Below are 22,241 nucleotides of genomic sequence, written 5' to 3'. Positions count from 1 at the left end.
CCCTCTCCTTCTAGGTCTCGGCTTCCTTGGGCCTTTTGCATCTTTCCCGTTTCCTGTCACATCACCAGAATCCCCATCCTCTTCTTTTTCTCCCTGGAAGCTGCTCCTTTTGTTGTAGTCTCCACCCTGGTCCAGTTCTAAGATTCTCGCTCTCACCCTGGGGCAAAGGCTGCTGCAGCCCAGAGAGGAAGAGGAGGCCAGAAGGAGTCCCTGGATTTTTGAGGCAGGGCTCTGCATCCTTTGCCATAAGGATGGTGCTAAGGAAGAGAAAAAGCTGGGACCCCTGTGGGGTCAGAGGCTGTGAGACAGCATTGTGTCTGACTTCTGAAGAGTAACCTTTAGGGCCTCTCTTGGATCTTCTGAGGCCTTTCTATACCAAACATGGCTCTCCGCTCCCTCCCCCACCTCATCCCCGATTCAGTCTAGGATGCAGCTCATCCTTGTTTTGGAGTAGGATAGGAAGAGAAGAAAAAGGTATTAAAGGGCCCCAGCAGTGAAGAAGGGCAGGGTCCAACTTTGCTGGGAGATGGGGAGAGAAGGTAAGATAAAGGAAACAAAGATGCTGAGCAAGAAGTAGGAAAGCACCCTAATCGGGTGGATGGCACCGAAGGAAGAGGAAGAAAGAATGAGGTAAAAGGCCTGAAGCTAGATCTTACCTAAGGCTCCTGGAGCATGGAGGAAGACCCTGGATGGGCCATAAACTCCAGAGCCCTTTTTCCCCAGCAGGGTCTTTGCCCTTCAGCTCCTGAAAGCTGCTGGTCAGCTTCTGGGCATGTCTCAGGGCTTGGGATTCCAGAGGAAATACAACTGTTTATCTGCATGAGGCTTCCCCGCTTGCTAAAACCCACGTTAGCCAAGTCTTTCTCAGAGCTGGGGTGAAAGGCATGAGTAAAGCAGGGAGACAGGGATCAGGCACAAGGACATGAGTCAAGGCTTGCATCAGTTTGTATCTGACACTAAACTCCCGTTTCAATGGGGTAGGAAAGGGTTCAGAGAACAGTTTGAGAAGGAAGAGCAGCATAAAGTGCCAGTTTGGTTAAGATATGTTAAGGAAAAAAAAGGCAGCCATGAATCCAAAGCTAGAGATCACATCCTGTTTAAGTTGCTTTGTACAAAGTATATGCCATTAGATGCTTAATAAAGATATCTTGACGATGATGGAATAGAGAAAGACATGACAAGTAAGAAGAAAAGGCCTTTAAAGAATTAATAAAATCCAAACCCCTGAATTTGGGATTTCTACAGGAAATCTTAGGGATCCTGAGCACTAAAAACACCCCAGGTATGACAAGAGTCATACTCTGATCAGTCATTTTTACCCAGCTATACATTTCATGGTACCCTATGCACAGTTCCAGGAGGGCGTCCAGCCTCCAGGAGGTGACAAAAGCCAGCAATTCCTCACCTCCTCAGTACCAGTAGTTCGGGTCCAAGCCCTTGCCCCTTGATGCATGACTTCGGAGAAGGCTGGCTCAGCCTTCAGGTGCAGCTGGAGCTAGGGGAACAGGATCCTCAAGTTGCACATCATGAAGATGCACTGTGGGGGTGGTGGGGTCTTTGCCCACGCTCTGGCTGGGATCAGTCTGGTCGGGGTGGTGCCTCCTGACATGCTTGACCACCTGAAACTTCTGCTTGGCCTTGTAGCTGCAGAGGCGGCAGAAGAAGGGGTGGCGGTCTGTGTGGGTGAGGGCGTGGTGGCGCAGGCCGGCAGCCCAGCGGAAGGCGCGGTGGCACACGTTGCACACGTAAGGCTTGTCCTCGCTGTGTTTCCGAAGGTGGGTGCGTAGCAGAAACCTCGTCTTGAAGGCCTTGCCACACTGCTCACACATGAATGCCCGGGCCTCCTGATGCCGAGTCTCCTGGTGCACCCGGAGTGCATCTGCTCGGTTTGTACAATACTCACACTCAGGACACTGGTACGGCTTTAGTCCTGCCAGGGGAGAGAAAGGGGAGGGGAGACTCAGCGCCCAGGCCGTGGTATCCAGCCAACAGCACTGTAAGCAGGTGGCTCGTATAGGACCCAGCTAAATCCCAGGCACACGATGAGCACTTTAGCCATGAGGGGCCGTCCTCTAAAGGTTCTGAGCCTGGGAGTTAGACACAGTACTTAGTTAAGCTATTGACGTCCTGGGCCTCTGGCTCACACTAAATCTGGACCTGGTTACTGAATGCAGCCTTTCTCTGGAACAGTCAGGAGGTGAAGCCAGGAGCTGGGGTTGGGAAGAGGAGAGATCTCCAAACAAGAGGAGAAGAGTCACTTTTCCTCTCTTTAGGAAGCTTTCAAAGCCTGACACATCACTTCTGACCACTCACATCATTCCAACACTTAGACCTATTCTGGGCATTTCTTGATATTTCTCCTACCTTCCCTATTAGGCTGTAAATACCTCAAAGATAGGGCCCACATCTGCTCTTACTTCACACCTTCCTCAAGAACATTAAATATACATCACTGACAATTGAATTGCCACCCTTGGGATGGGAAGAAGCATCAGCTATGTGGAGGGTTCCAAAAAGGCTGAGGAGAAAGCAGCCAAGGAACTCACCATTTGTCGAGAGACTCCAGTCTCATTTTTTAAAAACAAATAATAAATCTTAGTCTAACTCAAGAGAATGATAGTTAAAGAAGATGGCTGGGAAGCATGGATTGGGGGGAAAGAATAAAGACAAAATCCTACTGATTTGTCTAAGAAGGCCCTGCTGGGCAAATGGCCATCTGCCTGTATGGAACCAACTGATCAATAAGTACCTACTATGTGCTAGCAACTGGAAATACAAAGGTTTAAAAATAAAACAATCTCTGATCTCAAAGTGCTTATATTCTTTCTGGGGGAGAGACACTTCCTGAAATAAGAATTTTGCCTTTTCACTTCATGTCCCTTCCACACAGGAGCCGCATGGCCCTGCCCTAAGCCCAGTCCCTACAGCGGCTGCCTCAGCAAGGCCGAATAAACAGGGCCCTTTCTTACCCCTTCCCCCCAATGCAGACTCACCTGTGTGCTTAGTCATGTGATATTTGAGTTGGTTTACCCACTTGCATTTGTAGCCACACTCAGGACACAAATACTTCCGCTCCTCTTTGTGGATCCGCATGTGGTACTAGAGACGGGGAGAGAAGCGGCACAGAATGCATGAGGTGCGGCCAATGCCCCCTTCCCTCCCCTTCTCTTGCATTTCCAACCACGGCCCTCGCAAGTCAGGCAGGACAGGGAAACGCTGCTTTTCCATTTAGCTCTTTACTATACCCTGTCTTTGCCCCATATCTGATTAGGAGTCAGACTCTGGAGGTCCAAAGAGAGCTCACCCTCACTCTGTACAGAGGAGCCTTTTGGGTCTGGCTGGGATCCAGGATAAGGAGTCTCCTCTCAGCCCCGGTCTTTAGACTTCCAGGTTGGCCAAGCTCACCCACCGGACATCAAGGATCAAGAGTGGAGTGCTCTCATCCCGCCCCTTCAGCCAGCCAGTGCCCATGGGCATCGCCCCTTCATGTTTTTCTGATCTGGTCATTCCGTTCCCACCTGTAACCTCCCTGCCCTCCCCCTTGGCCCTGACTGCCAGGAGGCCACACTCCCAACCACTCACCTTGAGGCGGGAGGGGTCGGCACAGGCGTAGGGGCAGAGATGGCAGCGGTAGGGCTTTTCCCCAGTGTGGATGCGGCTGTGCCAAGTGATCTTCTGCCTGTTCTTGGTGCTGTATGCGCAGTCGGTGCACTTGTACAGCCGCGTCCCCCCGTGCCCCTTCACGTGGTGATCTAGGACCAGCTGGTGGCGGCAGCCAAAGTCACAGAAGGGGCAGCGCAGAGGGGGCCCCTCAGCCGCCCCCTCCCCGGCCGCCCCGCCACCCTCGTGCTGCTCCAGGTAGTGTCTCACGAGCCCCGCCCGCTCCCGAGCCGCGAAGCTGCACAGGTGGCAGCGGTGGCTGAAGTGCTGCTGCCGCCGATGCTCCTCCAGGGCCCCCCGGCTGGAGAAGGCTTCCTGGCAGGCGCTGCACTCCAGCCTGGGGTGCTGTTTGCGCGTGTGGCACCGCAGGCTGGCGGGGCTGGGGCATGAGAGGCCGCAGTGAGGACAGTGCAGAGGGCCCTCCGAGGCCTGGGCCGGGGAGCCCGGGGCCGGAGGCGTGGGCTCCGGGTGTCGCCGCAGGGCGTGCTGCTTCAGCGCCGTCTCCGAGCTGAAGTGGGCTTCACACTGTGGACAAGCAAAGGCCGGTGTGCCCTGGTGGCAGCTGTTAATGTGGCGGGTGATGTCGTGCTGCAAGTAGCCGCTGTAGTCGCAGAGGGGGCAAAAGTGAGTGGGCGTCTTATCGTGGACCCTGAGCCTGTGCAGGCGCAGCTTGGAGTTGGTGCCAAAAGTCTGAGGGCAGGAGCCACACGGGATGCGGCCCACTCCCGTGTGCCGAGACTGGTGCGCTTCCAGGCGGTAGCGCCGCGTGGTGGAGAACTCGCAGAAGGGGCACTGGTGGGGCTTCACCCCTTCGTGCTTCAGCCGCCGGTGCTGCTGTAGGCACCGGCTCTGCTTGCAGGTAAAGCTGCAATCCTGACACTGCAAGAGGGGGCGGGGACCGCGGGCGGGGGCAGGTGCAGGGACCAGCCGGTGTCGCCGTTTCTGGTGGAGCCGCAGAGCGGCCGGAGCTCGAGCAGTGAAGGGGCAGAGGCTGCAGCGCAGCTCCGTGGGGTCTGTGCAGGGGCAGCCCCGGGCCTGGTGCGTCCTCAGCGCCCGCTCCTGCCTGCAGCTGAAAGGGCAGGTAGGGCAGGAGAAGCGGGGCCCCTTCTGGGGGTCCTGGGCACAGTCCTCCCGGGCCAGGCCTGGCCCACTCTGCTCACTTTCTGGCATGCTCCTTTCCCCGCTGCTGGGGCTGGGCTCGGTTTGACAGATGGTGCGCTTGTTGCCCCAGCTTTGGCTCCGGCAACCCTCGGTGACGTGGGAAGTAATGGATGAGAGCCGGGAACAGAGGAATGGGCAAGCCCGGCAATGGAACTTGCCCTGCTCAAAGTGGAACTTCTCAGGGGACCCCTGGGCTGTGAGATATTCCTGTGCTGGAGCTAGTGAGTCTGAGGGGGGCAACACGGGGGGCTCAGCGGAAGCCACATCCCAGGTGGCAGGGCCAGCCAGCGCCTCGGTTACGCTCTCCAAGGCCACAGGCACGGCAGGTTGAGGGTCCGCAAGGGCAGGAGAACTGGGTTGGAGCACAGGCTTCTTCTTTTTGAGCAGGATGGGGCACTTCTTGAGGAGGTGGGTGTTGAGCCCACGCTGCTGCTTGAAGCTGGCCCCACATTCTGAACAAAGGAGTGGTTCCCGGCGGCCCTGACACCCCATCTTGGTGTGGAGTCCCAGAGCCTTTTCCCGACGGGTGACAAAAGGGCAATGGGGACAGCGGAAGGCCTGTCCCTCTCCCTGGACCACCAGCATCTGCACCCGCCCCTCCAGCACCAGAGTCTCTGCCTGTTCTTTGTCCCGTTTTCTTAGCGCTTTAAGCACCGATTCTGACTGTGGGATCTGGGATGGGGCTGGCACCCCAGGGGATACAGGTGGCTCAAAGGGTTCCTTGAAGTTCTCAGGGGAGTCATCTGAGGATGAGGGATTTCTAAGAGAATCAGGAGCTGGCATCTCTAGCAGAGGTGCCCCTCCAGCCCCCAGGCCAGACTGACCACCATTCTGGAGATCTGGCTCTTCCTCAAAGTCAGGCAGACCCTCCAATGGGCCATCTGGCTCCTCTGGGCCCAAGGTTTCAGAGGTGCCCAAATCCCCATATTCTACATGGGGAGTCTCTGTAATTTCACTGGGGGCAGGCGCAGCAGTGGGCTCCAACTCGACGCTTAGTGCCTCCAGGTGCAGGGTGCAACCCTCCTCATCCACCTCTGCAGGGCTGGGAGATGGCCCCACAAAGTTATCCCCATGGGGGGCGCTGGTCTCGCCTTCTTTTCCTTCTCCCTTCTCCACGCAAATCAGTGACAATGCCCGGCCCAAGCTGGGCTTGATGGACTTTGCAGGCTGCGGGCACTGCACCTCCTCCTGGGGGGAAGGCTGGCTTGGGGCCTCCGGGGTGGGCAGGGCAGCTGGGCCTTGTTCAGCACCCTCCTGCTCTGGGCCGGCGTGCCGGTGTGGCCAATCCTGGTTCCCTGGCACGTAGCCATGGGCCTTGCGTTTATGGAAGAAAAGCGTGGTGTTGCTGAAAGTGCGGTAGTCGCAGAGGGCACAGCGGAACTCTCGTAAGCGGGTGTGCTTACAGTTCTCGTGGCTCAGCAGGGCCTGTTTGTGGCGGCTCTGGTAGCTGCAGTAGCGGCAGGGGTACAGGGGGGCTGGCGCGCCCGGGCGGTGCTGAGAGGCCATGTGCTTCTGCAGCTCATACTTGCGTTTGCAGGCAAACGCACACACTTCACACATGAGGGACTTGCCCTGGTGGCGCAACTTGTGACTGCTCAGTTGGTCAGCCCGGTGGCAGCGGTAGGAACACTGATTGCACTGGTACCTGGGGAGGAAGAAGAGAGAATGGAGGGACAGCTCACTGACCCTTTCATGATCCAGACCCCATTATGCCAAAGCCCAGAGTCTGTGTGAGGCCTCTGCTGAGTCTGAGGGAAACAAGGATGGGCTCTGGACATATGTGTGTGTGTGTGTGTGTGTGTGTGTGTGTGTGTGTGTGTGTGTGTCTCTCTCTCTCTGTGTGTGTGCCGGTGCCCAGGAGGGCCCAGGTGCTCAGCTTGGTGCAGCATCTCCTGACCGAGGCTCAGGAAGAACGACAGGATCCCATAATGTAACTTAGCTCTCACGCCTGAAGCAACTGGAGAAGGCCAGAGAACAGCGGCAAAGAGAAGCCCGAGAGCCAGCGTGTGACCCAGGGCCGAGACCGCAGAGGGGAAAGTGGGGGCGTACCTGAGATCGCCAGCGTGCTTGCGCATGTGCACACTGAGGTAGTGCTTCCACTTGGTGACATAGCCACACTCGGTGCACATGTAGTCCTTGGTATTTGAGTGGGTCAGCATGTGTTTGGAGAGGTAGCTCACATCTCGGCAGGTGAAGTCACACAGCTCACACTTGTGAGGTTTCTCTCCTTGGGAAAAAAGGGAAGAGGGGAAGAAAGCAAGGGTGAGAAAGGATAGCTTGCTGTCCTCGGCCTGTCCCTCCCTGCTCAGGTGCAGCTTCCCCTGCCCCCACTGCCACACTAGGCAGGAGTCCTGGGGCCTCGCGGTGTCCCAGAGAGAGTTCGAGGCCTCCGATAGTCACATTTCCCAGCACTGGGATTGTAGCCACCCTCTTTTCCAACTCCTATGGGCTATTTTCAGAGACCCCCAGAACCCCACAATCTAACAGAGACAAGCATGACCAAGGCAAAGGAGCCCAAAAGAAAAGGGAAGAAAATACAAGTGAGATCATCTGAATTGGCTCGAGGGCCTTCTGTTCATGTCTTTTACACTTAGCCAGCAAGCACTCTGCCAACTTCTGGAACAGGTCAGAATCTCAAACTCATCGACTCTTCAGAAGGGAGGTCTGAATGCAGGAGCAGAGGAGATAAATCAACACCACCTCCAGGATCCCTGGGCCTATTAGTAAAAGTCTTGGAAATAGAAAACTTTAGAAGTGAAGGGTTTTGGGGGATAGCTAATAAACTTAAGTTACCCAAATACTGTATTTTTCTCTCTCTTTTTTTTCTTTTTGAGAGGCAATTGTGCTTAAGTGACTTTCCCAAGGTCCTACAGGTGGCAGCTCCCAGAAATAGCCAGCTCAGGAGAAAACACAAGTTGTTTGAGCTAGCTAACACAGTTAGGAAGTGTTAAGTATGTAAGGCTGGATTTGAACTCAGGTCCTCCTGACTTCAGGACCAGTGCACTGAATACCATAAAGCTGCCCTCTCAAATACTGTGGGTTTTTTGGTACCAAATTGTATTTCATTTAATATCTAATTTTAAAAAGACAAGGTATATATAATAGAGAATCATGGTTTCATATACATTCTTTTTTTGTATAGGGAAATTTCAATTTCTTATAATTGTCAAGTTTGTTATAAAAAAAGAAACATTATGGAAAATGTAAATGATACAGCATACTGGTAGCCTGTCTCTCTTAAATGACGGTTCATTAGTAACAAATGTGAATCTATTGTATTACTTGTTTTGTACAGTCCTCTGGATAGTCATAAATAGATTTTAATGGCCTAATGTAATGAGCCACAAACTTTCCCAGATTTGATTTAAAAGTTTCTAAAGAATAGAAATGGGGGCAGCTAGGTGGTGCAGTGGATAGAGCACCATCCCTGAAGTTAGGAGGACCTGAGTTCAAATCTGGTGTCAGACACTTAACACTTCCACACTTCCTAGCTATGTGACCCTGGGCAAGTCACTTAACCCAATTGCCTCAGCAAAAAAAAAAAAAGAAAAAGAAAAAAGAAAACCAAAGTAGCTAATTTTAAAAATAATTCTCAATCATGGAATACTGTGCAAAAGCAAACCTCTTTCAAATTAAGCTTTCCTACAACAAGTTATAATATATGAATTATAAAGAAAAACCAAGACTAATGATAAGAGAATTTTTTTGTCTCTATTACTTGTGCTTTTTCACAGTACAATTTATTGTACTTTGTGACTGTCCTTCTCTCTCCTGTCCTTCAATCCTACCATCATTGGAATTATACTCTTTGTGCACATATATGACCACATCATTCTTTTACTCAATTTTTTGTAGCTCCTAATTACATGAGAAACATTCAAAGGTCCTTTATGCTCTAAAGCCTCCCTACCTTTGAAAAGTGACTTAATATTATTCACCCTGATGATATCTACACTTTGGCTAACATGGATTGATGATTATTGATGTTTGCAAAGCATTATAAAGTTTGCAACATAGTCATTTGAATTGTACTTACCTGAATTGCTCTTATGCATAAAATTTCCTGTGCTCCCTTTCTTTTTTCATTTAGTAAATTCCTAGACTATACCTTAATGACAAACTTAAAGTTCACCTCTTCTAGAAAGCTTTTCTGGATTCCCCTATCAGCAATGCCTTTCTCCCTCAGTCTTTTCTTTCTTTCCTTCTTTTTTAATAATAGTTTTTTTATTTTCAAAATACATGCAAAGGTAGTTTTCAATAATCACCCTTAGAAAATCTTATGTTCCAAGTTTTTCTCTCTCCCTTCCTCGCACCCTCTCCCCTAGTCAAATACTGTTTTGTTTTGTTTTTTGGCTGAGGAAATTGGGGTTAAGTGATTGCCCAGGGTCACACAGTCAGGAAGTACTAAGTGTCTGAGACCAGATTTAACTCGGGTTCTCCTGACTTCAGGGCTGGTGCTCCATCTCATTGTGTCACCTAGCTGCCCCCAAATACTATATTTTTAAATTATGTTTGTCACTTTTTGTAAACAAAGCTCAAATGGGGATTTGTGTTTTCCCCAGGGCTGGCTAAGAGACTGAGCATTCCTGGGAGCTGCCACTCGCAGGCCAGAGTCTGACAGTGAGAAGAAACCATAGCTGCCAGGTCACTAACATCTTATTTGCATCCTCTTTCAGCAACCTTTGATGACCTGCATAGATAGGATCTTCTCCACCATTCCCTTCTCTAAGTGCTTAGGAGAAAAGGACCCTAAAATCGGGTGGGGAGATCAGGGAGGAGGAGGGGTCTCACCAGTATGCAGCAGCGTGTGGCGGATGAGCACTCTCTTATGAGCAGTAGCAAAACTGCACTCAGGACACTGGTGGATCTTCTCATGGGCATGCATCTTGCCCACATGGTCTTGGTAGGCCACAGGGTTGAAGGTGGCGAAGGGGCAGAATGCACAGCGCAGTTCCTCACTGCCAGGGTGTCCCTGCTTCTTATGCTTGCGAAATAAGTGCTTGTTGGAGCAAGCAAAGTCGCAGTGTGGGCAGTGGAATGCATAGTGGCTTTTACGGTGAGCCTCCATGGCTTCAGCCGTGGCAAAGAGCATGGGGCAGGCGTGATGGCGGCACTCCACAGCCCGCACCCCATGGGCCTCCTTGAGGTGCCGGATGAAGGCCTTACGGTCGGGGGCAGCATGGCTGCAGCCTTCCTGGAAGCAGTGGAGGCGGGTGGGCTCGGCGGCATGGCTCTTCAGGTGCTCCTTGAGAGCCTGGCTGAGGCGGAACTCCTCACGACATACCGGGCACGCGTACACATCCGAGTAGAAGTTGGAGATGTCCTCATGCATGCTCGCCATGTGCCGGTTCAGCGCGTTCTTCTCCACGGCCCGGTAGTGGCACAGGGGACAGCGATGAGCCTTTTCACCTAGCTCTCGAAGCAAGTGAATTTTGAGCTTGCTCTTACTGGTGAAGAACTTCTGGCAGTTGGGACACTGGAGGCTGGGATCTGGGAAGTGCAGGTGGAGATGCTCCACCAGGTGCGTCCGCTTCTTGAAGCAACGCTTGCATTCTGGGCACATGTGAGTCTTGAACAAGGATTCAGAGCCAGCAGCCACATCTCCTGTGAGAGGAAGAGAGACAGAGAGCATCAGGAGCAGCTCAGAGGGAAGTGGGGACAAGGGACAGCACTGAGAGTCAGAGGACAATGGGCAGAGAGAGACAACAAGAGCTAAACTGCCAGCACACATAAGTCACTCTGTCATCTCTTTTCTCTTCAAGAAACAAACACAATTAACTCTTGATAATGTTAAGGAACACAAGCCACAGAAAAATTCTAAGATTTGTTTTCCCTTTAAATCAGTCAAATAATAAACAAGTAACATTTTCATCCTTGGCTGGTGGCTTAGCAGTACAGAACCTAAAACTATATTATAAAGTAGCAATTATCAAAAGCATTTGGTACTGGCTAAGAAATAGAGAGTGGTAGATCAATGAAATAGACTAGAAACACATGACACAATAATCAAGGCCTATAGCAATCTAGCATTTGATCAAACTCCAGCTTCTGGAATAAGAACTCACTATTTGACAAAAATTTTTGGGAAAATTGGAAAAAATATATATATCAGAAACTCAGAATAGACCTACATCTCACACCCCATACCAAAAAAAAGTCAAAATGGATACATGATTTGGGCATAAAGGAGGATGCCATAAACAAATTAGGAGAACAAGGGATAATTTACCTATTAGATTTTTGGAGAAGAGAGGAATTCATGACAAAGAAGAACTAGAGAACATTATGAAAGGCAAAATGAACAACTTTGATTACATTAAATTAAAAAGGTTTTGCACAAATAAAAGCAACAAAAACAAGAATAAAAGAGAAGTACAAAGCTGGGATAAAATCTTTATAGTCAGTATTTCTGATAAAGGTCTCATTTCTAAAATACATAAAGAATTGTGTCAAATTTACAAGAATACAAGTCATTCTAATTGATAAATGGTTAAAGGATATGAATAAACAATTCTCAGATGATGAAATTAAAGCCATTTATGTGAAAAAATACTTTAAATCACTATTGATTACAGAAATGCAAATTAAAACAACTCTGGGGTACCACTTCACACCTCTCAGATTGGCTAAGATGGCAAGAAAAGATAATGATAAATGTTGAAGGGAATACAGGAAAACTGGTACACTAATGCGTTGTTGGTGGAGTTGTGAAATGATCCAACTATTTTGGAGAGCAATCTGGAACTATGTCCAAAGGGCGATCAAATTGTGCATACCCTTTCACCCAGCAGTGCAATATTACTGGGTCTATATCCCAAGGCAATCATAAAGGAGGGAAAGGACCCACATGTGCAAAAATGTTTGTAGCAGATCTTTTTGTGGTATCAAAGAATTGGAAAAGAGTGGATGCCCATCAATTGGAGAATGGCTGAACAAGTCATGGTACATAAAAGTAATAGAATATTATTGTTCTTTAAAAAATGATAAACAAGCTGATTATAGAAAGACCTGGATGTACATGAATGATGCAGAGTGAAACAAGCAGAGCCAGGAATACACTGTATACAATAACAATAAGAATGTGCAATGATCAACTATGAAAAGCTTGGTTCTTCTTCAGTGATCCAAAGCAATCCCAACGGACTTTGGACCGAAAATGCCATCTGCATCCAGAAAAAGAACTAAGGAGACTAAATGTAAATCAACACATGCTATATTTACTTTTTTCTATGTTTTTAATCTCTCCTGGTTTTTCTCTTTTGCTTCAATTTTTCTCTCCCATGATTCACAAAGCAATATGTATTAAAAATAAACTTAATCACAATAAAAAAAAAAAAAAAAAAAACTTCATTCTTGTCTATTCCATTGCTTTAAGCACCACTCTAAAGGAACAAAATTTCAGCCCATACAATGGGCCTTGGATACCAAACTTGGAAAAAGAATCACTCTTCTCCACAATATGCCTGACAAATGGTTCTTCAGTCAGGGAATAAGAACTCTTAACTTTCACCAAAGCCCATTCCACTTGCAAGTAGCTCTAATTGTTGGGGTGATTTTTCTTCACATGAAGTCTAAACTTGCATCTTTGCTACTGTCAACCATTGCTCCCAATTCTGCCTTTGGGAGTAAGCAAAATAATCCTTTTCTTTTTTCCACATGGTAGCCCTTCAAATATTTAAAAACTATTATATCTCTTCCTTGCCCAAGCCAAAGCTCTTCTTCTCCACATTAAACATCTCTAGTTCACAGTCTTCCTATGGCATGAAAATAAAGCTCTTCACTATCCAGGCGGTCTTGCTCTAGAGCGCCTTTTCAACTCATTGAAATCTGTCCTAAAATACTGCAGGAGTGGTCCAACCAGGAGAGTGGACAGGAAAACTATCACATCTCCTTATTCCTAAAGCATGATGCCTCTCCCAGTGCATCAGCATTAAAAGATGAGCTTTCCTGGTCATCATATCACACTATGGATCTCTCCTTGGTTTGCAGCCCACTAAAATCCTCAGATCTTCATCACATCAATTGTTATCTAACTGAACCTTTATCTAGCCTATGTGGGGGTCAATTTCTTAGGGGAAATCCAAACTAGATTTTATGTTATTAGATTTGGCCCAGCATTCAAACCTGTTAGGGTCTTTTGAAAACTGATTCTACAGTATGTTAGAAATGCCTCTGAGCATCTAAGCCTTTTATGTGGGCCACTGTTGTTGTTCAGTTATTTTAACCGTGTCTGAGTCTCTTGTGACCCCTCTTGGAGTTTTGCTGGTAAAGACACTAGAGTGTCCTTTCCATTAAGATTCAGTGAATCCATTTGGGGATCAAAGGTTAAGTGACCTGCTAAGAAGTTTGAGTCTGGATTTAAACCATTTAAACTCAGGTCTTCCTAACTGCTGTCCCCTGAGCCACAGCTGTCTTGCATTAAACAGCACAGCTTTAATTACTTTTCCTGTACCTGCCCCAATAAAGACAAGGAAGGAAGAGATACTGGTGAAAAGGATAATAAGTCTAAAGCAAGAAGCCAGAAGCAAAAAGGTGTAAACCATTCAAACATGGGATCATCTTATTCTATAAAATGGAGAGTAGGTTATAAGCAAAATGAGTACTTCTGGTATTCATTCATCATCTAGGACAGGCTCCATGAAGGACAGGTTCTAAATGCTACTGCTCTACATTGGAAAAGAGGAAAAATGGAGCCGAGAGCAGAAGAAAACAGTCATCCAAACAATACACAAGTTTGATCAGAGGTCTTTACAACTGTTCTAACACAACTGTCTTTTCCAGTTAGGTGGCAGTCTTTGTGTCTGTAGGAAACCAGCCCTTGATAAATGATCTCATTGAATCCCATTTCCATAGCTACCATGTGCCCTTCTGGAGAAGACAAGGCCAGCTGGAGTAGAACAACACCCTGATGGCTACACTTTTGGCCCTGCTCCAGCCTGAAACAGCACCCAACTCAGATGCCACAAAGCCCCTCACTATTAAACTCATTCAAATGAAGTTTGGGGATCATGGATTCCATCCTGAAGCAGCTTGGGGGCCCAATGGAGGGAACTGGAATCAAGAAGACTTAAGGTACTACTGAGTAGCTTTTCTCAGTCTCAGTTTCCTCATCTGTAAAATCTGAGATGAGTAACACCCACTTGGCAGAGTCTAACACAGTTACCTTTGAATTGCCGAGCCCCTTTGCGAGTTTTTTGGACTTTCTTGCTGCTCCCATCCTGGTCTTCACTCTCAGCTTTTCCTTGTTTCTTCTCGTCTTCCTTCCCCTCAGGAGAGAGAAGATCACTTCCATGTTCTTTCTTCTCCTCCTCTTCCCCTGGTTTGCTGCTCGACAGGAAGCTATCCGTTCCTTTGGGAGGTCTCCCTTTTTCAGAGGACCGCTCAGTTGCTGCAAACAAATTTAACCTGGTAAAGTCACCCAGAAGTTAAGGGTGCAGTGTCTCTCCCCTCACCCTTCCTACAAACACTTGACATGGAGTAAGAGCACATGGGTTTTCATCCTAGGGCTTTTTCTTAATACCCGAGAGACACTGGGAAAGTCACTTCTCCCTTCCATGGCTCATTTTCCTCATCTGTAAAACAAGAGTCCCTCAACTTCTTTACAGATTCAAGTCTAAAGGTGGAGACCCTTCCCTTTCTTCCCTGGGCCAGTGATCCCAAGATAGCTAAGATCACAATATTGGTCTATAATTTCTCCTCCTCAGGCATTTTTGCCTGGAAACCCTAATCCAATGTTGGCCCGAGACCATGCTTTCACCTTTAAACCTGCTTACCTCATCACCCTTCAGTTGTAAGGAAGCAGAGACCATGAAAACAAGTCAGCTATGCTCCCTGCAGCCCATGTAATGAGAACCATGAGAATAAATAAAGGCCAGTGAGAGATGAGGAAAGCCCAAATTTTGAATTCTGTTTCTTTTCTCCTGTCACTTTCCAGCTCAAGTAATTTTAGAGCTGCCCACCCAACCCTATCAAACCCATTCTTCTTCTGGCAGTTCTGAAAAGAAATTAATGTTTGTTTGTTTGTTATCTGAAGACCTTGGCTACTCCTGCTCAGATGTGTTGTTCAATTACCCAATCCTAAACTACTCCCCTATTTCAAGAGTGAACCCCTTTACCCTGCTCATGATAAAGATCTCTTATTCTAACTGAAAAGAAGGAATGCAGCAGCCATCTTTCCTCATGGAAATTAAAGCTAAAGCCCACGAAGCTAATCTACATCAAATGAGAATGAGGGAAGCTGTGACCTCAAGCTCATACCTGACTGCATCGCCTGAGAAGAGGGGCCCTGACTAGGAGCTGGTTCTCTGTGAGCCCCAGACAGGTGATTCCGCTGGTGCTGACAGAACAGTTTGACATTCGAGCCCATGTAGTTGCAGTAGCTGCACTGGAAGGGGTAGTGGGAGCGACGGTGAAGTTCCATGCCCTGTTGGCTCCCAAAGAGTAAAGGGCAGGCACGAAAGGAGCAGGGCACTGGGACCAAACTGTGGGCCTGCTGTAGATGGTTCTGTAGTTCCTTGCGTTCTCTAGTCAAGAACTCGCATTCTGGCTCAAAACAGGAGAAGACCTGAGGGGGAACCTGATGGCTCTTGAAGTGACTTTTCAGTGCCTGTGGCTGGGCAAATTCTTGCCCACACACTGGGCATGGCAGGGGATTTTCATCTAGTGGATTGTGCCCCTGTAAGGGATTGGGGAGGCTAGAATCCCCAGGATTCAGTTCTACAGACTGCTGGGAGCTAGATAGGCTGCCCTTGGACTGCAAGAGAGTCTTGGGACAATGGTGCAGGGCCAGCAGTGTGGGCTCAGGAAAGCTCTGCTCACAGCCTTCACAAAAGTACAGCTTCACCACCTTCACCAGAACACCTGTAGACAGAGACAGAGCCACAGAGACAGAGACAGAAATTCAGGAAGAGAGAAAGTAAGGACACAAAGCCTTAAGCATAGTGAAGATGGATGAGAAATAGCTTCTGATTCTGGGATACAGAATCATTCACTTGACAAAATATTTACTGAGTAGTTTGTCGAAAGTGCAAAGTAATGTTATATACTATGGAGGAATACAGAAGACATAGACTATGTGGTCCCAGCTTTATGGGTAGATAACTAAAAAATCATTTTTCCACTCTCTTCAGTCAGACCTCAGAAGCTGAGAATTCCAAGTTCAATTCTGAGCTTCCCAACTGAAGAAGGGCATAAGAAATATGGAGAGAAAAAGGAGAATGCATAGAGATAACTGAAAAACAATGATCCCATGAGATAAAAGGGAAGAGATGAGAGCTTTCTCTGAGAGGAAGAAGAGATGGATAATAGGGCTTAAAGTCATGGTGACATCTTAAGCAGAGGACATTGATCATCTCTACAGAAACAACCAAGAAAAAGAAATGAAAGTTTTAACACAAAGTTGTTGTAGTTACCAGGACTTCCTAAAAAATGAGTAATAGCTGAGGGAAATGCTAATACATGTTCAACTCTCACCTTCCAACAATCTATCTAGGTTGAGTTAGGGGCAATCCCGCCCAAGAACCTAGGTCAGGGAGTGAGGGTGAGGATACACAGCTATATTACTTTTGGAAAATTTTTACTTTTACTTTCTAATTTACTTTTACTTTAAAGTTAAAGTAGATTACTTTTCTATCTAGGAAACCTTAGCTAGCCTAAGTACAGCCATAGATCTGAACAGTTTCCCTCTCATCCATTCCTTTCTAGATAATAGTTTCATGAGCAGAACAGGAATACATTGTATACAATAACAAAAACAATGTGTAATGATCGACTATTAAAAAGACTCAGTTCTTCTCAGTGGTTCGGTGATCCAAAGCAATCCCAATAGACTTTGGAAAGAAAATGGCATCTGTATCCAGAAAAAGAACTAAGGAGACTGAATGTAAATCAACATATGCTATGTTCAAAATTTTTTTTTGTCTCTTTCATGATTTTTCCCTTTTGCTCTGATTTTTCTTTCCCAACATGATCCATAAAGCAATGTGTATTACAAATACATAAATTTACTAGGAAAAAAAAATTAATCGGATAGTTTCATCATTTCCTCCTTATAGGAGAAGAAAACTCCAAGAAAACTGATTGTGCTTAGAACCAGTTATAAAGCTAAGACATTCCTTAATTAACACTAACTGACGAATAGCCATTTCCTTCCCCTTTCCCCAAAACGACTGTTTCTTGAAACATCTTTACAAAAATGGCTAACAATTGTTATAAAATCACAATGTTTATAAGGCTGTTTATACCTGGGGTCTCTCCAGGGGCACTTTGAGACAAGTCTCCCGTGACAGCTTCCACAAAGATTTCCATGCTTCCTGCACTGCCCTCTGTTGCTGTGGCTTCCACAAGCAGGCAATTTGAGTTGGTGGGTAGAGGTGTGAGGGTCTCAGAGTAGGAAGGGCTCTGAACTGACCCTGGGACACCACGGTCAGGGAGGGGTAAGGGCAGTAGCAACAGTTGAGGGCATAGCCCATCCATTTCCTTACTGCTGTTCCCTTGTTGTGGGCCCAGTACAGTATCAGTCATCACCTCCCACAGAGATGCTTCATTTCCTTGAGATGCTAACAAGCCAACTGAGGGAAAAAGCAAAAGATGTCCAGTCAGTTTCCTCCTGGGTCCCCATCAACTCCAGCAAGCTCCCCATAAGCCAAATAAGTCATCTAGTAAGGAGATGGTGAACCCGGAAATGTCCAGTGGTTACTCTTTTGGGCATCACCACATAATCGTGGTACCGACTTATATGAATAATACAGCAAAGTATTCTCTTGCTTTAAATAGCAAAAATTAAAAACCACACACAATAGGAGGAATTAATAAGGGAAATCAATACAGAGAAAAGCACTAGATTTTAGTCAAGAGGACCTGGGCTTGAAGTCAGGGTCCCCCACTCACTACCTGTGTGACCTTGAACAAGCCATTTAGCGTCTTAGGTGCTTGGTTTTCTCATCTGCAAAATAAAGTAGGTTGAACTACATCAGTGGTGTCACATTCAGGCAGAAACGGGGCCATTAAGCCGTTCACAAGAATCCCTGAGGGCCACCTATTGATTTAGTTTTAAAACGTAATGTCCTCCTCACGTGAAAATATGGGTAACAGGATGGCAGGTGTATAAGCCCTATCAGATTGCTTGCTGTCTAAGGGGAGGGAGAAAAATCTGCCACTCCAAATCTAATAAAAACGAATGTTGCAAACTATCTTTACGTGTAATTGGAAAAGAGTAATACTTCACTAAGTTTTTTTTTTAAGTAACATCATCTAGGTCCATCGTATTGTCATGCATTTTGTTAAACGTTTCCCGATTACATTTTAGTCTGGTCTGTCTGAGTTCAGGCAGCCGACCTCCAAGATTCCTTCCAATTTAAAAATCTTCACTCCTACAGGACACACAGGACCATATGCGGTAGAATTCTGTGTGGCACTATAAGAATGCAGAATCCCTGCAAGAATAAGGCCAAGCTGACGATAGGGCGGGGCTAAGCGACCCTTCCCGACTGACATTTCATTGAACACAAACTACTCAACAATTTCCCAACTAGCGCGAGTTCCCCGAATTGTGGGCGTGTGGGGGCGGCTTGGGGGAGGGGGGGGGGCAGCTTTGGAGCCAGGTGGACCCGGGTTCGAATGCGGCTTTAGGTTCTTCCCAGCTCTGTGACCCTGGGCAAGTCACCCGGCACAAGAAACCTGGGCACAGAATAGGAAGCCGACTGACAGCTGAGGCAGCTCTTCACCTCCAAGAGAACCGTCACAGACTAAAGCTGAAGCTTGCTGCAGGGGCTGAGGGCGTCCTGGGCAAGGGGGCTCCCCCGCTTGCTGCTCAGAGAGCTGCCCGGGCGGCCGGTGCCCGCGTCTGGAGGCGGCCGGGCTGGTGCCCAGGCGCTTTTCTACCCGCTGTGCCACAGGCCCACTTGTACCCATGAACCAGGAGGAAAAATGGCCCGCCAAGGGCGGCAGCCGCCCGAAAGGCCTGAGAGAAGTGAGGCTGTGGGTGGGGGGGCTAAGCTGGCACAGGGCGCCCCTCCCCCCTCCTTCTTCGGGGCGACAGTCTCCGCACGCGCCGCCGGGCTCCCAGCCTTGGGGGCACAGGGCAGGCAGGCTGCGGGGGGAGGGGGGTGTGGAGCTGTCCCTGCGGAGGAACACCCGGGCCGGACGCGGACGGGCGGGGGACTCTCTCTCCCACAGGGGAGGGGGCGGGGGCTCTGCGGCGGTCAGAACGTTCCCCCCTCCCCCCCCCCGGGCGGGATGGGCAGGGAACTCTGGGAGTCTCCCTCCCGCAGCCAGAAGGCGCGGAGGGTTACGGGGTCGCGCCCGGGCGGGGCTGGGGGGAGGGGCGGAGGGGGCGGGGCCCTAACGCAGAGGCAGGGGTACGTGTGGGGTGGGGGAGTGTGTGGGGGGAACCTCCTCGGGGGTTAGCGGCGGGGCGGGCCGGGGTCTTTCCCTCCACGCCAGGGAAGCCGCGCGCCCCCTTTCCTGTCCCTCCTTCCGGGGATCGGGGGGACGCAGCGTCCTCCTCCTCTGTTCCCTCCCCGTCCGCTCCCGTTCCCTCCTTGGTCACCCACCTCAGGGCCGGGGGCCGGCGGGAGGCGCATCTCTATGGTCTGCGGAGGAAGGAGCAGCCCCGTCAGGCTCCCTGCGGGCGCCCGCCTCCGGCCCAGCGGGCTCTAGAGCTCCCGGCGGAAGAAGGCCTCTCTTTCTCGTTCCGCCAGCCTGGGGGGCGGGGCCCTTACTCTATGGTTCCTCCCCTCGGTCCGCAGGAGAGTACCATAGAGAGGGCGGGCCAGAGCGGCCAGGTGCCGGGGCCGGGACCCGAGAGCATGACGGGACGCGGTCAGAGGGCACCTCTGAGAGTAACAGCGTGCAGAGCCGAGGCCTTCAGGCAGTGCCAGGTAGCTCCGCAGGTGGCCGCCGGTCCTCCCCCGGATTTCTCTGGCTCGGTCGCCGCTCCGAAGGGAGTCGCAGACGAACCCTCCCCGCGCCGCGGCCTCAGTTTCCCCAGCCCTAGAGTAGGGGGGCTGGTTGGGCGCCCCCCCTTCTCGCCGCACCCCCCCTCCGGAACCCAGGTAGGAGCCCTACCCAGTGTTACCTTGCCGTTTCCCGGGGCGGGGAGGAGGGATCCTGCCCCTTGCCACGTGTGACCTTGAAGATCTCGGGGAAGGATGGAGGAGCGTCCGGAGTCGCCCTCCTTCCCACACGTCTGCCCCCTCCTCCCCCAGGTCGGCAATGCAGAAGCGCCCCTGAGAGGAGCCCCCCGCGATGGCCCTGTCCGACTTCGTGCTGGCCTTGAAGGACAATCCGTACTTCGGGGCCGGCTTTGGGCTGGTGGGCGTGGGCACCGCCCTGGCCCTGGCCCGCAAGGGAGCCCAGCTGGGGCTGGTGGCCTTCCGGCGCTACTACATGATCACGCTGGAGGTGCCGGGTCGGGACCGCAGCTACTCGTGGCTGCTGAGCTGGCTGGCCCGGCACGGCTCCCGCACGCAGCACCTGAGCGTGGAGACCTCGTACCTGCAGCACGAGAGTGGCCACGTCAGTACCAAGTTTGACTTCGTGCCCAGCCCGGGCAGCCACTTCATTTGGTGAGGGGGGTGTGGGAGAGGGAAGACCCGCCCCACGAAGGGTCAGGCTGTGCCTTGATAGGGACCTTGCCCCCCTTGCAGGTACCAGGGCAAGTGGATCCGGGTGGAACGGAACCGTGAGAAACAGATGATTGACCTGCAGACGGGGACCCCGTGGGAGTCTGTCACTTTCACCGCCCTGGGCACTGATCGCAGGATTTTCTGTAGCATCCTCAAGGAAGGTATGGGACCCATTCGATATAAGAAATCGGGTGTCCAAGGAAAGGAAGCATTTCCAAGCTCTTTTTCTCCCCCCATGGCTAGCCCGGGAACTGGCCCTGCAGCAACAAGAGGGGAAGACAGTGATGTACACGGCCATGGGCTCCGAGTGGAGGCCCTTCGGTCACCCCAGACGCCGTAGACCCTTGAAGTCAGTGGTGCTCCAAAAGGGCTTGGCTGAGCGCATCATCCAGGATATCCGGGAGTTCATCAATAACCCCAAGTGGTACAGCGATAGAGGTGAGCCCTGGGGCTCAGCGGGGAGGAGGTCCTGCTGCCAGAGCCAGGCTCTGGGGGGCCAGTGGTACTGGCATTGCCCCCAAGCTGGGGCTGACTGGCCAGGATATTTGTAGGGGGGTAGTCGGCAAACCATCCGGCCCCTCATTCCTCAGCACATCCCCATCTTGGAAGCTGTCCAGCTGGCTTAGGTCCTGACCCTGCTGCCCCGGACTGTATTCCCAGGCATTCCCTACCGGCGAGGTTACCTATTGTACGGGCCCCCTGGCTGTGGAAAGAGCAGCTTCATGTGAGTAGGACCAAGTTGTCCGAGTCCAGCTTGAATGATCCCAAGGACCCCAGAAATGTCTGCCAGGGTGTGGGGAGAAAGGCCCTACCTCACAGGGCCTCATCCTCCTCCCTGTCTTCCATAGCACAGCTCTGGCTGGAGAACTGGAACATAGCATCTGCCTCCTTAGCCTTACTGATTCCAGCCTCTCTGACGACCGCCTGAACCACTTGTTGAGTGTGGCTCCGCAGCAGAGCCTGGTCCTTCTGGAGGACGTGGACGCGGCCTTCCTCAGTCGAGACTTAGGGAAGGAAAGTGAGTGCTGGGTGCCCTGCCATCTTTTCCCAAATCAGATCCCTCCATTTCCTGCTTCCCTTCCCTGCCTACTTCAAACTAAGCTGACTTAACTACCCTTCCATGATTCTCATTTGATTTAGACCCAGCAAAATACCAAGGACTTGGACGTCTGACCTTCAGCGGGTTGCTCAATGCCCTAGATGGTGTGGCCTCCACAGAGGCGCGAATTGTCTTCATGACTACTAATTATGTTGACAGGTAAGGAAGGAGGGAAGGATCCTTGTTAAATAGCAAAAATGGGAAACTTGATCTTTTCTTTATACCCTTTTTAGACCAGCAAGTTGGAGGTGGTGACAGGTCCACATCTCAAACCATAATGACACTAGGGTCTGCCACTCTCTGCTTCCCATCTCTAGGCTGGACCCTGCTCTGGTGCGTCCGGGTCGTGTGGACCTTAAGGAATATGTTGGTTATTGTTCGCATTGGCAGCTATCCCAGATGTTTCAGAGGTTCTACCCAGAAGAGCCTGTGTCTACGGCTGAATCCTTTGCAGACCGAGCCCTGTTGGCCCAGGGCCAGCTCAGTGCTGCTCAGGTACAAGGCCACTTCATGCTCTTTAAAAATGACCCTGAGGGGGCTTTGAAGAATGTTGAGGCTCTTGCTCTGACCAAGCCGGGCCTAACATCAAACCAATAAACACAGTTCACAGCACTAATACCTCTCTGATTAGTTTTCCTGCTAGTATTTAAAAATGGGGGGAAAGGGAGGGAGGAGAAGAAGGGAGGCAGACGCTG

The 22,241-nt window shown here is 50.1% G+C and overlaps 3 protein-coding genes across 7 annotated transcripts in view; 2 read left to right on the top strand and 1 right to left on the bottom strand.

The window, feature by feature from the left end:
• PLCD4 (phospholipase C delta 4) overlaps positions 1 to 1,374 on the top strand; it is a 31,320-nt gene extending 29,946 nt beyond the window's left edge. For both annotated transcript variants that reach the window (XM_031958048.1, XM_003765932.4), the window contains one exon: positions 15 to 1,374. The gene's annotated coding sequence lies outside the window, so the exon portion shown is untranslated. The remainder of the gene's footprint in view (positions 1 to 14) is intronic.
• ZNF142 (zinc finger protein 142) lies at positions 729 to 19,492 on the bottom strand. Of its 3 annotated transcripts, XM_031958041.1 has the most exons (10): positions 19,374 to 19,492; positions 17,713 to 17,764; positions 17,064 to 17,390; positions 15,079 to 15,681; positions 13,985 to 14,209; positions 9,613 to 10,425; positions 6,871 to 7,048; positions 3,583 to 6,466; positions 2,994 to 3,099; positions 729 to 1,930 (listed from the first exon to the last, which is right to left on the bottom strand). In XM_031958041.1, exons 3-10 carry the CDS (start codon positions 17,341 to 17,343, stop codon positions 1,473 to 1,475), a joined length of 5,547 nt encoding a protein of 1,848 aa, XP_031813901.1. In that variant the 5' UTR covers positions 17,344 to 17,390; positions 17,713 to 17,764; positions 19,374 to 19,492; the 3' UTR covers positions 729 to 1,472. The 3 variants fall into 3 exon arrangements, with proteins under 3 accessions (XP_031813901.1, XP_031813900.1, XP_023356389.2); XM_031958040.1 differs by lacking the exon at positions 17,713 to 17,764; XM_023500621.2 differs by lacking the exons at positions 15,079 to 15,681; positions 17,713 to 17,764 and having other exon boundaries at positions 19,374 to 19,489.
• A 79-nt stretch (positions 19,493 to 19,571) lies between these two features.
• LOC100919063 (mitochondrial chaperone BCS1) lies at positions 19,572 to 22,162 on the top strand. Of its 2 annotated transcripts, XM_003765930.4 has the most exons (8): positions 19,572 to 19,874; positions 20,028 to 20,387; positions 20,469 to 20,608; positions 20,691 to 20,885; positions 21,108 to 21,171; positions 21,296 to 21,465; positions 21,588 to 21,705; positions 21,864 to 22,162. In XM_003765930.4, exons 2-8 carry the CDS (start codon positions 20,068 to 20,070, stop codon positions 22,141 to 22,143), a joined length of 1,287 nt encoding a protein of 428 aa, XP_003765978.1. In that variant the 5' UTR covers positions 19,572 to 19,874; positions 20,028 to 20,067; the 3' UTR covers positions 22,144 to 22,162. The 2 variants fall into 2 exon arrangements, with proteins under 2 accessions (XP_003765978.1, XP_031813912.1); XM_031958052.1 differs by lacking the exon at positions 19,572 to 19,874 and having other exon boundaries at positions 20,287 to 20,337.
• The last annotated feature ends 79 nt before the right edge of the window (positions 22,163 to 22,241 follow it).

This window comes from Sarcophilus harrisii, chromosome 3 (assembly GCF_902635505.1).
Source record: "Sarcophilus harrisii chromosome 3, mSarHar1.11, whole genome shotgun sequence".
NCBI lineage: Eukaryota > Metazoa > Chordata > Mammalia > Dasyuromorphia > Dasyuridae > Sarcophilus > Sarcophilus harrisii.
The sequence above is the reverse complement of the archived record's forward strand: the minus strand, read 5'-3'. Positions and strand labels throughout refer to the sequence as shown.